The sequence below is a fragment of the Mesoplodon mirus genome (genome assembly GCF_964341445.2).
Source record: "Mesoplodon mirus genome assembly, chromosome: X".
Taxonomy (NCBI): Eukaryota; Metazoa; Chordata; class Mammalia; order Artiodactyla; family Ziphiidae; genus Mesoplodon; species Mesoplodon mirus.
The window spans coordinates 72,237,550-72,254,117 of NC_138981.1; the positions used below are offsets into that span (position 1 = coordinate 72,237,550).

The window sequence follows — 16,568 nt, forward strand, 5'->3', positions numbered from 1 at the left end:
AACTCCCCACGTAGCTGGGTAGGGCAAAAGAAAAAAGAAAAAACAGAGACAAAAGAATAGGGACGGGACCTGCACCAGTGGGAGGGAGCTGTGAAGGAGGAAAGGTTTCCACACACTAGGAAGCCCCTCCACGGGTGGAGATTGCGGGTGGTGGAGAGGGAAAGCTTCGGAGCCACGGAGGAAAGCGCTGCAACAGGGGTGTGGAGGGCAAAGTGGAGAGATTCCCGCACAGAGGATGGGTACTGACCAGCACTCACCATCCCGAGAGGCTTGTCTGCTCACCCGCCGGGGCGGGTGGGGCTGGGAGATGAGGCTTGGGCTTCAGAGGTCAGAGGTCGGATCCCAGGGAGAGGACTGGGGCTGGCTGCGTGAATACATCCTGAAGGGGGCTACCATGTCACAGCTAGCTGGGAGGGAGTCCGGGGAAAAGTCTGGAGCTGCCGAAGAGGCAAGAGACTTTTTCTTGCCTCTTTGTTTCCTAGTGCGGGAGGAGAGGGGAATAAGAGCACCACTTAAAGGAGCTCCAGAGACGGGCGTGAGCCGCTGCTATCAGCGTGGACCCCAAAGACGGGCATGAGATGCTAAGGCTGCTGCTGCCGCCACCAAGAAGCCTGTATGCGAGCACAGGTCACTATCCCCACCCCCCTCCCGGGAGACTGTGCAACCCGCTACTGCCAGGGTCCCGTGATCCAGGGACAACTTCCCTGGGAGAACACACGACGCACCTCAGGTTCGTGCAACGTCATGCCAGCTTCTGCTGCCACAGGCTCGCCCCGAACTCCGTACCCCTCCCTCCCCCCAACGCCTGAATGAGCCAGAGCCCCCGAATCAGCTGCTCATTTAACCCCGTCCTTTCTGAGCTAGGAACAGATGCCCTGAGGCGACCTACACACAAAGGTGGGGCCAAATCCAAAGCTGAATCCTGGGAGCTGTGAGAACAAAGAAGAGAAATGGAAAATTCTCCCAGCAGCCTCAGGAACAGCGGATTAAATCTCCACAATCAACATGATGTACCCTGCATCTGTAGAATACCTGAATAGACAACGAATTATCCAAAATTGAGGAGGTGTACTTTGGGACCAACAATATATATATATTTTTTCCCTTTTTCTCTTCTTGTGAGTGTGTATCTGCATGCTTCTGTGTGTGATCTTTGTCTGTATAGCTTGTCTTCTACCATTTGTCCTAGGGTTCTGTCCGTCCTTTTTTTTTTTTGTTTTTTTTGTTTTTTTGGGGTTTTTTTTTTAGGATGGTTTTCAGCACTTGTTATCATTGGTGGATTTGTTTTTTGGTTTGGTTGCTCTCTTCATTCTTTCTTTCCTTTTTTTATTACTTAAAAATGTTTTTTTTAATTATTATTTTTTAATGACTTTATTATATTTTATTGTACTTTATTTTATCCTCCTCTTTCTTTTTTTTTCTCCCTTTTATTCTGAGCCGTGTGGACGACAGACTCTTGGTGCTCCAGCCAAGCGTCAAGGCTGTGCCTCTGAGGTGGGAGAGCCAAGTTCAGGACACTAGTCCACAAGAGAACTCCTAGCTCCACGTAATATCAAAAGGAGAAAATCTCCCAGACACCTCCACCTCAATGCCAAGCCAGCTCCACTCAACGACCAGCAAGCTCCACTGCTGAACACCCTATGCCAAACAACTAGCAAGACAGGAACACAACCCCATCCATTAGCAGAGAGGCTGCCTAAAATCATAATAAGGCCACAGACACACCAAAACACACCACCAGATGTGGACCTGCCCACCAGAAAGACAAGATCCACCTTCCTCCACCAGAACACAGGCACCAGTCTCCTCCACCAGGAAGCCTACACAACCCACTGAACCAACCTTAGCCACTGGGGACAGATACCAATAAACAACGGGAACCATGAACCTGAAGCCTGTGAAAAGGAGACCCCAGACACAGGAAGATAAGCAAAAGAAGAAGACAGAAAAACACACAGCAGATGAAGGAGCAAGGTAAAAACCCACCAGACCTAACAAATGAAGAGGAAATAGGCAGTCTACATGAAAAAGAATTCAGAATAATGATAGTAAAGATGATCCAAAATCTTGGAAATAGAAAGGAAAAAATACAACAAACGTTTAACAAGGAACTAGAAGAACTAAACAGCAAACAAACAGTGATGAACAACACAATAAATGAAATTAAAAATTCTCTAGAAGGGATCAATAGCAGAATAACTAAGGCATAAGAACGGATAAGTGACCTGGAAGATAAAAGAGTGGAAGTAACTACTGCAGAGCAGAATAAAGAAAAAAGCATGAAAAAATTGAGGACGGTCTCAGAGACCTCTGGGACAACATTAAATGGACCAACATTCGAATTATAGGGGTCCCAGAAGAAGAAGACAAAAAGAAAGGGACTGAGAAAATATTTGAAGAGATTACAGTTGAAAACTTCACTAATATGGGAAAGGAAATAGTTAATCAAATCCAGGAAGCACAGAGAACCCCATACAGGATAAAGCCAAGGAGAAACACACGATGACACAATTTAATCAAACTATTAAAAATTGAATATAAAGAAAAAATATTAAAAACAGCAAGGGAAAAACAACGAATAACACACAAGGGAATCCCCCTAAGGTTAACAGCTGATCTTTAAGTAGAAACTCTGCAAGCCAGAAGGGAGTGGCAGGACATATTTACAGTGATGAAGGAGAAAAACCTAGAACCAAGATTACTCTACCCAGCAAGGATCTCATTCACATTTGACGGAGAAACTAAAACCTTTACAAACAAGCAAAAGCTAAGAGAATTCAGCACTATCAAACCAGCTTTACAACAAATGCTAAAGGAACTTCTCTAGACAGGAAACACATGGAAAATGCCTACAATAACAAAGCCAAAACAATTAAGAAAATGGTAATAGGAACATACACATTGATATTTACCTTAAATGTAAATGGATTAAATGCTCCAACCAAAAGGCTTAGACTGGCTGAATGGATCTAAAAACAAGACCCATATATATGCTGTCTACAAGAGACCAATTTCAGACCTACAAACACATACAGACTGAAAATGAGGGGATGGAAAAAGATATTCAATGTAAATGGAAATCAAAAGAAAGCTGGAGTAGCAATTCACATATCAGACAAAATAGACTTTAAAACAAAGACTATTACAAGAGACAAAGAAGGACACTACATAATGATCAAGGGTTCAACCCAAGAAGAAGATACAACAATTGTAAATATTTATGCACCCAACATATGAGCACCTGAATACATAAGGCAAATACTAACAGCCATAAAAGGGGAAATCGACAATAACACAATCATAGTAGGGGACTTTAACACCCCACTTCCACCACTGGACAGATCATCCAAAATGAAAACAAATAAGGAAACACAAGCTTTAAATGATACATTAAACAAGATGGACTGAATTGATATTTATAGGACATTCCATCCCAAAACAACACAATACACATTCCTCTCAAGTGCTCATGGAACATTCTCCAGGATAGATCATATCTTGGGTCACAAATCAAGCCTTGGTAAATTTAAGAAAGTTGAAATCATATCAAGTATCTTTTCCGACCACAATGCTATGAGACTAGATATCAGTTACAGGAAAAAAAAAACTGTAAAACATACAAACACATCGAGGCTAAACAATACACTACTTAATAACCAAGTGATCACTGAAGAATTCAAAGAGGAAATCAAAAAATATCTAGAAACAAATGACAATGAAAACATGAGGACTCAAAACTTATTGGATGCACCAAAAGCAGCTCTAAGAGGGGCGTTTATAGCAATACAATCCTACCTTAAGAAATAAGAAACATCTCAAATAAACAACCTAAACTTACACCTAAAGCAATTAGAGAAAGAGGAACAAAAAAACCCCAAAGTTAGCAGAAGGAAATAAATCATAAAGATCAGATCAGAAATAAATGAAAACGAAATGAAGGAAATGGTAGCAAAGATTAATAAAACTAAAAGCTAGTCCGTTGAGAACATAAACAAACTTGATAAACCATTAGCCAGACTCATCAAGGAAAAAAGGGAGAAGCCTGAAATCAACAGAATTAGAAATGAAAAAGGAGAAGTAACAACTGACACTGCAGAAATACAAAGGATCATGAGAGATTACTACAAGCAGCTATATGCCAATAAAATGGACAACCTGGAAGAAATGGACAAATGCTTACAAATGCACAACCTTCCAAGACTGAACCAGGAAGAAACAGAAAATATGAACAGACCAATCACAAACACTGAAATTGAAACTGTGATTAAAAATCTTAAAACAAACAAAAGCCCAGGACCAGATGGCTTCACAGGCGAATTCTATCAAATATTTACAGCAGAGCTAACACCTATCCTTCTCAAACTCTTCCAAAATATAGCAGAGGGAGGAACACTCCCAAACTCATTCTATGAGGCTCCCATCACCCTGATACCAAAACCAGAAAGATGTCACAAAGAAAGAAAATTACAGGCCAATATCACTGATGAATATAAATGAAAAAATCCGCAACAAAATACTAGCAAACAGAATCCAACAGCACATTAAAAGGAGCATACACCATGATCAAGCGGGGTTATTCCCAGGAATGCAAGGATTCTTCAATACACGCAAATCAATCAATGTGATACACCATATTAACAAATTGAAGGAGAAAAGCCATATGATCATCTCAATAGATGCAGAAAAAGCTTTTGACAAAATTCAACACCCATTTATGATAAAAACCCTCCTGAACGTAGGCATAGAGGGAACTTCCCTCAACAAAATAAACACCATATATTTCAAATGCACTATCAACATCGTCCTCAATGGTGAAAAACTGAAACCATTTCCACTAAGACCAGGAACAAGAGAAGGTTGCCCACTCTCACCACTCTTATTCAACATAGTTTTTGAAGTTTTAGCAGCAGCAATCAGAGAAGAAAAAGAAATAAAAGGAATCCAAATTGACAAAGAAGAAGTAAAGCTGTCCCTGTTTGCAGATGACATGATACTATACAAAGAGAATCCTCAAGATGCTATCAGAAAACTACTAATCAATGAATTTGGTAAAGCCACAGGATACAAAATTAATGCACAGAAATCTCTGGCATTTCTATACACTAATGAAGAAAAATCCAAAAGTGAAATTAAGAAAACACTCCCATTTACCAATGCAACAAAAAGAATAAAATATCTAGGAATAAATCTACCTAAGGAGACAAAAGACCTGTATGCAGAAAATTATAAGACACTGATGAGAGAAATTAAAGATGATACAAATAGATGGAGAGATATACCATGTTCTTCGATTGGAAGAATCAACATTGTGAAAATGACTATACTACCCAAAGCAATCTACAGATTCAATGCAATCCCTATCAAACTACCAATGGCATTTTTCACAGAACTAGAACAAAATATCTCCCAATTTGTATAGAAACACAAAAGATCCCGAATAGCCAAAGCAATCTTGAGAAAGGAAAACGGAGCTGGAGAAATCAGGCTCCCTGATTTTAGACTATACTACAAAGCTCCAGTAATCAGGACAGTATGGTACTGGCACAGAAACAGAAATATAGATCAATGGAACAGGGTAGAAAGCCCAGAGATAAACCTATGCACTTATGGTCACCTTATCTTTGATAAAGGAGGCAAGAATACACAGTGGAGGAAAGACAGCCTCTTCAATAAGTGGTGCTGGGAAAACTGGACAGCTACATGTAAAAGAATGAAATTAGAACACTTCCTAACACCATACACAAAAATAAACTCAAAATGGATTATAGACCTAAATATAAGGCCAGACACTATCAAGCTCTTAGAGGAAAACATAGGCAGAACACTCTATGACATAAATCACAGCAAGATCCTTTTTACCCACCTCCTAGGGAAATGGAAATAAAAACAAAAATAAATAAATGGGACTGAATGAAACTTAAAAGCTTTTGCACAGCAAGGGAAGCCATAAACAAGACGAAAAGACAACCCTCAGAATGGCTGAAAATATTTGCAACTGAAACAAGTAACAAAGGATTAATCTCCAAAATTTACAAGCAGCTCATGCAGCTCAATATTAAAGAAACAAACAATCCAATCCAAAATTGGGCAGAAGACCTAAATAGACATTTCTCCAAAGAAGACATATAGATGGCCAAGAAGCATGTGAAAAGCTGTTCAACATCACTAATTACTAGAGAAATGCAAATCAAAACTACAGTGAGGTATCACCTCACACCAGTTTGAATGGGCATCATCAGAAAATCTACAAACAACAAATGCTGGAGAGGGTGTGGAGAAAAGGGAACCCTCTTGCACTGTTGGTCGGAATGTAAATTGATGCGACCACTATGGAGAACAGTATGGACGTTCCTAAAAAGCTAAAACTAGAATTACCATATGATCCAGCAATCCCACTACTGGGCATATACCCAGTGAAAACCATAATTCCAAAAGACACATGCACCCCAATGTTCACTGCAGCACTATTTACAATAGCCAGGTCACGGAAGCAACCTAAATGCCCATCGACAGACAAATGGATAAAGAAGTTGTGGCACATATATACAATGGAATATTACTCAGCCATAAAAGGAATGAAACTGCACTGTTTGTTGAGACATGGATGGATCTAGAGACTATCATACAGAGTGAAGTAAGTCAGAAAGAGAAAAACATATATTGTATATTAACGCGTGTATGTGGAACCTAGAAAAATGGTACAGATGAACTGGTTTTCAGGGCAGAAGTTGAGACACAGATGTAGAGAACAAACATATGGACACCAAGGGGGGAAAACTGCGGTGGGGTAGCGATGGTGGTGTGCTGAATTGGGCGATTGGGATTGACATATATACACTGATGTGTATAAAAATGATGCCTAATAAGAACCTGCAGTATAAAAAAACAAACAAACAAAAAACAACTAATACTAAACTTTCTTTGGGTTATCTGTATGGAAATATGTAAATATAAATGTTTCAGACATTACATGAAATTTCTAGAAATCTTATATGTTCTGGTATCATAAGTCATAATTCTAGTTATTACTTTATAATGTGTATCACAGAAATAACTAAATTTCCTTGTCAGTTGCATTATTATGAACTTTCATCAAATCTTTAACTGTGGTCATTTTTAAGTCTTTTGCCATTTACAGACAGTTCTGGGTGTACTGTGATGCTTTTGCAAAAATGTTCCTATAAAAGGGTTTCCTCTTCAAGGAGTTCATGGAAAAGACTCTGACAAGTACAGGTTTCTGGTAACTGACTATACTGCTGAACTGAAAGAATAAGCATTTTCAGAACTCTAATGGAAAACTGATGAATTCATAAAAGTGCTAACAAAAGATCAAGATAAAAAAAGAATTAATTACATGGGACTGGGTGAACTGATGAGGCTGATTATAATTTTTGTGACTTTCTGTTTGAATTTAAAAAAATCCCACAAGGACTCAGAGGCAAAAAACATACAAATCAGCTTTCACTGCAAAGTAAAGGAGCTGTTCCATCAGAGGATTACTGGACTGAATGTCAATAGTATGACATAGTATGAGTATGTTTCGTGTTTGGTAATTGCAATCATTATTTCTTTTGTTGTGGTCATCCATTTACAATGCTTGGTGTCAGTTTATTTATCTCTTGTAAAAATAAAATACAGTGTATGTGTGTGAAAAAACAAACAAACAACCCATTCCAAAAATGGGCTGAAGACCTAAATAGACATTTCTCCAAAGAAGATATGCAGATTGCCAACAAACACATGAAGGAATGCTCAACATCATTAATCATTAGAGAAATGCAAATCAAAACTACAATGAGATATCATCTCACACTGGTCAGAATGGCCATCATCAAAAAATCTACAAACCATAATTGCTGGAGAGGGTGTGGAGAAAAGGGAACCCTCTCACACTGTTGTTGGGAATGTAAAGTGATACAGCCACTATGGAGAACAGTATGGAGGTTCCTTAAAAAACTAAAAACAGAGCTACCATATGACCCAGCAATCCCACTACTGGGTATATACCCTGAGAAAACCATAATTCAAAAAGAGTCATGTACCAAAATGTTCACTGCAGCTCTATTTACAATAGCCAGGACATGGAAGCAACCTAAGTGTCCATCAACAGATGAATGCATAAAGAAGATGTGGCACATATATAGAATGGAATATTACTCAGCCATGGAAAGAAACGAAATTGAGTTATTTGTAGTGGGGTGGATGGACCTAGAGTCTGTCATACAGAGTGAAGTAAGTCAGAAAGAGAAAAATAAATACTGTATGCTAGCACATATATATGGAATGTAAAAAAAAATGGTCATGAAGAACTTTAGGGCAAGATGGGAATTAAGACACAGACCTACTAGAGAATGCACTTGAGGATATGGGGAGGGGTAAGGGTAAGCTGGGACAAGGTGAGAGAGTGGCATGGACATATATACACTACCAAACATAAAACAGATAGCTAGTGGGAAGCAGCCGCATAGCACAGGAGGATCAGCTCAGTGCTTTGTGACCACCTACAGGGGTGGGATAGGGAGGGTAGGAAGGAGGGAGATGCAAGAGGAAAGAGATATGGGGACATATATATGTGTATAACTGATTCACTTTGTTATAAAACAGAAACTAACACACCATTGTAAAGCAATTATACTCCAATAAAGAGTTTTAAAAAATAAAAAAATAAAAGAAATAATTAAAAAAAAAAGTTTGTGGGCAGTGAACAAAAAGTGCCTCATTGAAATTAACACAAAAAACACTACAATAAGAAAGGTTACAAGGAAAGAATAACTTATTTTAAATGTTAAGAAATAAAATACCATTGTTACTGTTATAATCTAGTAATTTCAATTAAATATAATGAAAAAAGGATGATATCATTAATGTCAAAACAATTTTCAGATCTAGGAAACGGTAGTGGGAAAATTCTAGTCCTGGGTGTATTACTTAGCAGATATTAGGCAAGTCACTTAACCTTTCAGATTCTCGATCTACGAAATGGGAGACCATTCATCTGCCTTAACTTTCATGAGGCTTTTGTAAGATAAATGAGCTAACATATATGAAGAGTATTTTTCATAAACTCCAAAAGGTTAATCAAACATAAGATATTAATCAAACCTAAGATATTGTTAAATTTCCCACAGGTCAATAGGCAACTCAAAACATGTGTTCTTAGGTTTTTAATCACATGTTGAAAGCTCTCTGGCCACATAACCACAAAGGAGCAGCACCACTGCCATTAAGCAACATTAAAAATGAAGAGCAATAATATGAAATGTGATTTGTATATTTTCTACAGAATTGTTCATGCTTTGCATTCACTTGCATTATTTTGCAAACCAGTAAACCAAAGTGTGTTCCATGAGGGATCTAAGGTGACAACTTTCAGCCAAAAGTTCCACGTCTAAAGATTAAACTAAGAAATGGCAGGATAATTAATTATACTTTACAGGTAAGACAGAATATGGCAATTTCTCTTATTACAGAGCATGATGATGACACCATGGAAAGTGAGCACAGCTACTAGCTGGTCAGTGGCTCTCTATTATATTCTGAGAAAGGGAGCTTTCTAGAGTGAATGAAATGCATTAACCAGTACTGGACAATCTGGAAAATATAAGTCCAAATACTTAATTAAGGGTATAAGTTTAAGGAAAGGAGTTATTCTTTGTGAATTTGTTCTACATGCATAAGCTATTAAGTTTTACTATTCTCAACATCATAATCTGGTGAAATTCCTAGCACTATGGAAAACACATGCAATAGAAACACTATTGTTTCCTTACTTTCCATTAACGACAACTAAAATATTTTTTGGAGTTCTGCCAACATTGAATTTAATACCTAACTAGAAGTTATAAAGACACCAGAAAACTCCCCAAATTCCACTTAATTCCTCAGCAAGCAAAATTCTGTTTATCAAAAATGACTTATCATCCCTCAAATTTAAAACTTTATACTGTGGTTAAAAAAATTTTTTTTCTTAAAAAAATAATTCAAACTTTGGAGAACACTTCAGAATAATAACTCAATTTTATTAATTTTAAAGTATCTGAAAAGTATAAAAACACATTTGCCATTTGTTAATGAATGTGGCTGAATTATAAGCTCTCGAGGGCTTTGAGTTCTAAAACACTACTATGATTTTAACATACAAAGGGGAAAAATCTGCATCATTAGTTCTTATAAAAATTTTCAATATGAAAATAAATTGACAGATGAAATCTAATGTCACTTATGTTGCTTATTTGAATTTCAAAGGATATTTACAATACAGTGTAACAATATTTTTGAGATAATTTTACCTAATTGCAACTGCTGAATAACTGCTTAGTTGAATGCACTTTTTACCGCTTGCCACAATCTACATATAACTCTGAGAATTTAGGGGTATAAATTCTGATATTATCTAGTATCGCTTATCAATTAATGGTAGTAACAAGGGAATGCCTCAAAATGAATATGTCTTATTAATGCCTTGTAACAGTCACCCTTTTAGATAAGTCAAATGAAAAATTGCCAACCAGCTGGTTAATTTATTCAGCACAGGTGTTCACTATTTATTTTTCAGTCATTTGCACCATTTTCCCCCACAGTATAGCTTGTTGCAGAAATTGTATTCTTTTACTTTGATGTATGCACTTTGTGCTAAGGCCATTCACTTTTGATTTTCACAGTACACGTTACACTGCTACCCAGCTGTTTATTCCTGCAAATAAATGTTTAATGGTTACTCATAAGAATCAGACTATCAAAAAGTTGTTGTTCCAGAAAACAGCAATATAAAAAAACCACTGTAGTCGATTTTGAATTGCTGCAATATAATATATTGGTAGATATATTTCCTTATTTGTTACCAACTTAAAATGTTAACATGTTCAGTAGAATATAGCTGAAGTATCAACCTCTTGTCACATTTCTCCAAGAACAAAATAGCATAAGGTGGTGTACAGTAGGTACTATTGGTTGCCTAATCAACAACCATTATTGGCTTCCTCCCTGCCATAAGAGCTGCAATTTTGTTCCAATATCAGGCAGAAGGTACCCAGAACTAGGGGATGGATCATGACTGATTAAAACCAATTATGGTAATTTTACTGCCCTTTGTTAGTAAGAGTGATTGATTTAAGAGTGAGCAGGTTATGTAGTTTTAGCCAGTGAGACAAGGGAGAATCTGCTGGGGGCTTTGGTAAAGACTCCCTAGTATAATAGTAACAAACAAACAAACAAAAGCATACACATGTTAGAAGAAAATCTCTCCCCCTTCATTTCACGTTGAGATTTCTGCTGTGTGAAAACCTGTTCAGAATCGTGGCAACTATCTTGTAACTCTGGACAGGAAGCTAAGAGAAGTGCTGGGCACCTACCCCAACTCTTATGTGATTAAGATTCTCAATTAGTAAATTCTGCAACAGGACCAACCAATCCACCCACCTGCCTACCCTCCCACCTACCCATCCACTTTTAGTTGGGCACTGTGTCACTTATAGCCTAAAACAAACTTACTTGTACACAGTGGTAAATTATAGCTTCCTCTAAATTATAAAACTTATAGGTGATTTTTCATTTTTTTAAATTTTGTATTTCTTTCTTCTTATTGGTATTATTATGTTTTTGCTTAAAAGGCTCATGTTACTTATAAAATTTTTAAATTAAAGTTTTAGAATCTAAAGTAAATAAACAGAATTTTAGATGACTATTACAATGTCTTTATTTTAGTATCAATCCACCAAAGAGCTGGTTCATCTGTAAATCTAAGAAGCAAGTTTTCATCCTGTTTTAACATTATCACGCCAGAATGGGGGAAACAGTGTTCAGTATTATGCAAAAAAAGAAAGGACAAAAAAGGTACAAGTTCTTGCCAATATTTTAGAAAGATAAAAATCTCTTCTCACTAAAGAAACTACATGACATCATGTAATTAATAGGCAATCATCTTTTACCTAAGAACTGTTTGGGTTTGCATAAATTAAGTGTGAACTAATGTACTGTGCCTTTTCATCTTCTGTTGGATATTTAAAACCAGAAATAGCAGCTGCTTTTATTCCCTCACCTAAACTACTGTATCTTGTGGCGTACAAACTACAGTCACAACAACTAAAGGTTACTGGATTCATCCCTTATCTTCCAAACATTGGGAGTTAGGCACTTTAATTCCCCAATATAGATATAATTACTTTACAATTCTAAACACTATTCTAGTAAATTAAAGAAGTAAATGTACTTCTTTAGGTGCTAGTCTTCACAAAGGAAATACTTTATTCACTTGGTGGAATGGCTTCCTTGATGCGCATACATGTATTTATCTGATTCCTGAAATACAACGTGACACAATGGAAACAGCACAAACTTTTGAGTTAGATAGATGTGGGCTCAAATCCTGGTTCTCCTATCTCTGGCTCTCCCTGGTCATAGCACAGATTAAATGAAACTGAATGAAATAAAATATGTAAGGAAGCAAGTTATAGCAGCTGCCACAAAGATAATATACAATAAATGCTATAGTTCTTTTACTCTTCCCTTCTATAAGTCAACTGTATAATCACAAAATTTGTTTCAAAGAAAGATAATCTATGTATAGCAAAAGTATTTCTGGCCCAAACTAGAGATTATCTCACTTATTACAAGCAGCATTCAGGGTAACAAATCACTGATAAAACAAAACAATCTGGGTAGTTCTTTATAGAATCTGTGATAACTGGACTTAAGTTATGAAAAGAGACTAATCCCTACAATTTCTATTTTAATATTTAGCCTAAATATGCAATAACCAAAAAATACTAACTTTAATGTTCAAAAGATCACTAAAACCTTTAGATTGAACACTTAAGAATTATTTTTGAAAATAAGTAAAGTCAACAATCATAAAAAAAAATAATGTGCTATCCTATATGTTTACATTAGAATATGGTGTTACTGACTTGCCATGTAGTTTGAGGTATTTTCCAAGCAGTGGTGATGGGTTTGCACTGATCTACTTGCATCCTTGCCCTGTCCTCCTTGTAATCAAAGATTAAAAATCAAAAGGCTACTGGTTATGACTATAATATTGTTTGTGGCCAAGAGATAGACACTATTCTTCCTTGATGAAATATCAAGCGACATCTATGAGAATCAAACCATAGATTTTGGCCTAATAAATGTCAACTCTATAAGCTAACTCATCTGGTCTAAGATGGGAAGACAAGTCATAATATTTCAGCATTCATATCATTATAAAGCTATCTTTACATGATATTTTAGAAATTTACCAAATTATCAATATTTAAAACAATATTCTATATGCATAATTTACCAAGGATTGAGGTTTGACTTCTCTCTATATGCCTGATGCAACTAAATAAAATAAACTCTTGGCATGAATGACCATTAAAGTGTAAGGCTTTTGGTAATTTGTCATTTGGTCAGATTGTGGATTTGACTTGCATATGCTGAGAGAGTAGTGTACAAGATCAAGATAATTAGCAAGTGAGAGAACCTAAATGATTGCCCAGCATTAGCGTATAATTACAAAGTCCTCAGGAAGTGATAATAACTTCCTTTATGAAAAAAATGCTCATTAAGTGAGCCTAAGGATAAGCAGAAAATACAATTAACTTGCAGTATGTGGCTATGGACAGAAAACACATGACTCTCAATAGAAAATAGACTAAAACAAAAGTCAGTGGAAAGGAAGACGTAAAACCGTTCCTCTTTGCAGAAAACATGACTGGCTATGCAAAATTCCGAAGGAATCTACCAAAAAAATCCTAGAATAAGCACGTTCAGCAAGATTTCAGGATAAAAGATGAATGCATAAAAACCAATTATATTTCTAGATACGAATAATGAACAAGTGAAAACCAAAATTAAAAAGGCAATAATACCACTTACAATTGCACTTGCTTCAAAGAAAATTAAATACTTAGGTATACAATTAACAAAACATGTACAGAACTGGTATGCTGAAAATTACACAATCCTGTAGAATGAAATCAAAGATGACCTCCCTAAATGGAGAGGCATACCTTGTTGATGGATTGGAAGACTCAAAATAATAAAGATATCAATTCACCCCAGGTTGATCTGTAACTTTACTGCAGTTCCTATCAAAATTCCAGCAATGTTTTCTAGACATGGACAGGCTTATTAAAACATTTATATGGAAAGGCACAAACTGTAGAACAGCTAAAACAATCTTGGTAAAGAAGAATAAATTGGGGGAAATCATTCGAACTGATGTTAAGTCCAACTATATAGCTGCAGTAATCAAAACAGTGTGATATTGGTGTGGGAAAAGACACAGACATCAATGGAACAGAAAACAGAATCCAGAAATAGACCATCCAAGTCCAGCCAGTTGATTTTTGACAAAGATGCAAAAGTAACTCAATGGAGGAAAAACAGCCTTTTCAACAAATAGTACTGAAGCAACTGGATATCCTTAGGTTAAAAAAAATGAACATTGACCTAAACCTCACACCTTATACAAAAAATAATTCAAAGTGGATCATGGACTTAAATGTAAAACGTAAAACTACACAATATTTTTTTTAAAAAAAATAGGACAAGATCTCTTGGCTCTACAGCTAGGCCAAGAGTCAGAAGAAAAATTTGATAAATTGGACCTCATCAAAATTTAAAACATTTGCTCTGCAAAATACCCTGTGTAAAGAGGATGAAAGACAAGCTACAGACTGGGGGAAAAACTTGCAAACCACATATCTAACAAGGGACACATTTAAAATATATAAAGAACTCTTAAATCTCCACAGGAAAAAAAAAGTCCATCCAATTAAAAAATGAGCAAAAGACATGAACAGATATTTCACCAAAAAGGACACATGGGTGGCAAATAAGCACATGAAAAGATATTCAAAATCAGCCATCAGGGAAATGCAAATTAAAACCACAACAAGATATCACTACTACACACCTATAAGATTGGCTAAACTAAAAAAGTTACACCACCAAATGATGGTGAGGATACGGAGAAACTGAATCACTCACACATGCCTGGTGGGAATGTAAAATGGTACCGCTTCTCTGGAAAAGTCAGTTTCCTCTAAAACTAAACATATATATGACCCAGGAATTGTACACTTGGGCATTTATCCCAGAAAAATAAAAATTTACGTTCACACAAAATCCTGTAAACCAACATTTATAGCATTCTTATTTTTTTTTTTTTTTTTTTTTTTTTTTTTTTTTTTTTTTGCGGTATGCGGGCCTCTCACTGTTGTGGCCTCTCCCGTTGCGGAGCACAGGCTCCGGATGCGCAGGCCCAGCGGCCATGGCTCACGGGCCCAGCCGCTCCGCGGCATATGGGATCCTCCCAGACCGGGGCACGAACCCGTATCCCCTGCATCGGCAGGCGGACTCTCAACCACTGCGCCACCAGGGAGGCCCAGCATTCTTATTTGTAACAGACAAAATGGAAACAGCCCAGATGTTCTTCAATGGATGAATGACTAAACAAACTGTGGTACACTGCTACCATGGAATACTACTCAGCAATAAAAAGGGACAAAATACTGATGCAAGCAACAACCTAGATGAATCTCTGGGTAACTATGCTGAGTGTAAAAAGCCAGTGGCAAAAGGTTACATACTGTACAGTTCCATTTACATAATGTCCTCAAAAATGACAAAATTAGGGGGCTTCCCTGGTGGCGCAGTGGTTGAGAGTTTGCCTGCCGATGCAGGCGACACGGGTTCGTGCCCTGGTCCGGGAAGATCCCACATGCCGCGGAGCAGCTGGGCCCGTGAGCCATGGCCGCTGAGCCTGCGTGTCCGGAGCCTGTGCTCTGCAATGGGAGAGGCCACAACAGTGAGAGGCCCGCGTACCACAAAAAAAAAAAAAAAAAAAGACATAATTATAGAGTTGGGAAACCGATTAGTGGTTGCCAGGAGTTAGGACTTTGGGGAAGGAGATGAGGTGTGATTATAAAATGGCAACAGGAGGGATCCCTGTGGTGATGGAACTGATCTGTTCTCTGACTGTGATGATGGTTACATGAACCCACATATGTGTTAAAACTGTACAGAATGAAACACAGACACACACACACACACACTATATCCACAAAATGTAACAGTAATATCAATAACACATATGTAAACAAAGCAATAACAACAAAAAGCCAGGAACCTGCACCATATTTTTCATTACATATTTACAAAAGGGGATTCACAAGGAATTTTGTGATGTATCCCACAAGAATGTTGAGGATCTACTACATAGTGATATCATTTCTTAGGGAGAAAACGAGGGAATTTTCTAAGAAAACCAAAACTAATCTCTTAAAATGATAAAATTTTTATTTTAATCAGTTTTTTTTTTTTTTGGCTTCGTTGGGTCTTTGTTGCTGCCGACTTTCTCTAGTTGCGGCCAGAGGGGGCTACTCTTTGATGCTGTGTGCGAGCTTCTCATTGCGGTGGCTCCTCTTTGTTGCTGAGCACAGGCTCTAGGCGCATGGGCTTCAGTAGTTGTGGCTCGACGGCTCAGTAGTTGTGGCTCAAGGGCTCTAGAGCACTGTCTCAGTAATTGTGGCACATGGGCTTAGTTGCTCTGTGGCATGTGGGATCTTCCCAGACCAGGGCTC

General features: G+C 37.3%; 1 protein-coding gene across 3 annotated transcripts in view; it reads right to left on the bottom strand.

The window, feature by feature from the left end:
• The window catches only part of CHM (CHM Rab escort protein), a 185,111-nt gene that overhangs the window by 119,047 nt on the left and 49,496 nt on the right, over positions 1–16,568 (bottom strand). The window contains exon 5 of one of the 3 annotated variants that reach the window (XM_082610725.1): positions 10,043–10,693. The exons of the other annotated variants lie outside the window; for them this stretch is intronic. Coding sequence (XP_082466851.1) covers positions 10,633–10,693 — 61 coding nt within the window. The 3' untranslated portion in view covers positions 10,043–10,632. Of the gene's footprint in view, positions 1–10,042; positions 10,694–16,568 lie in introns of those variants that run through there. 3 annotated transcript variants of the gene reach the window in all.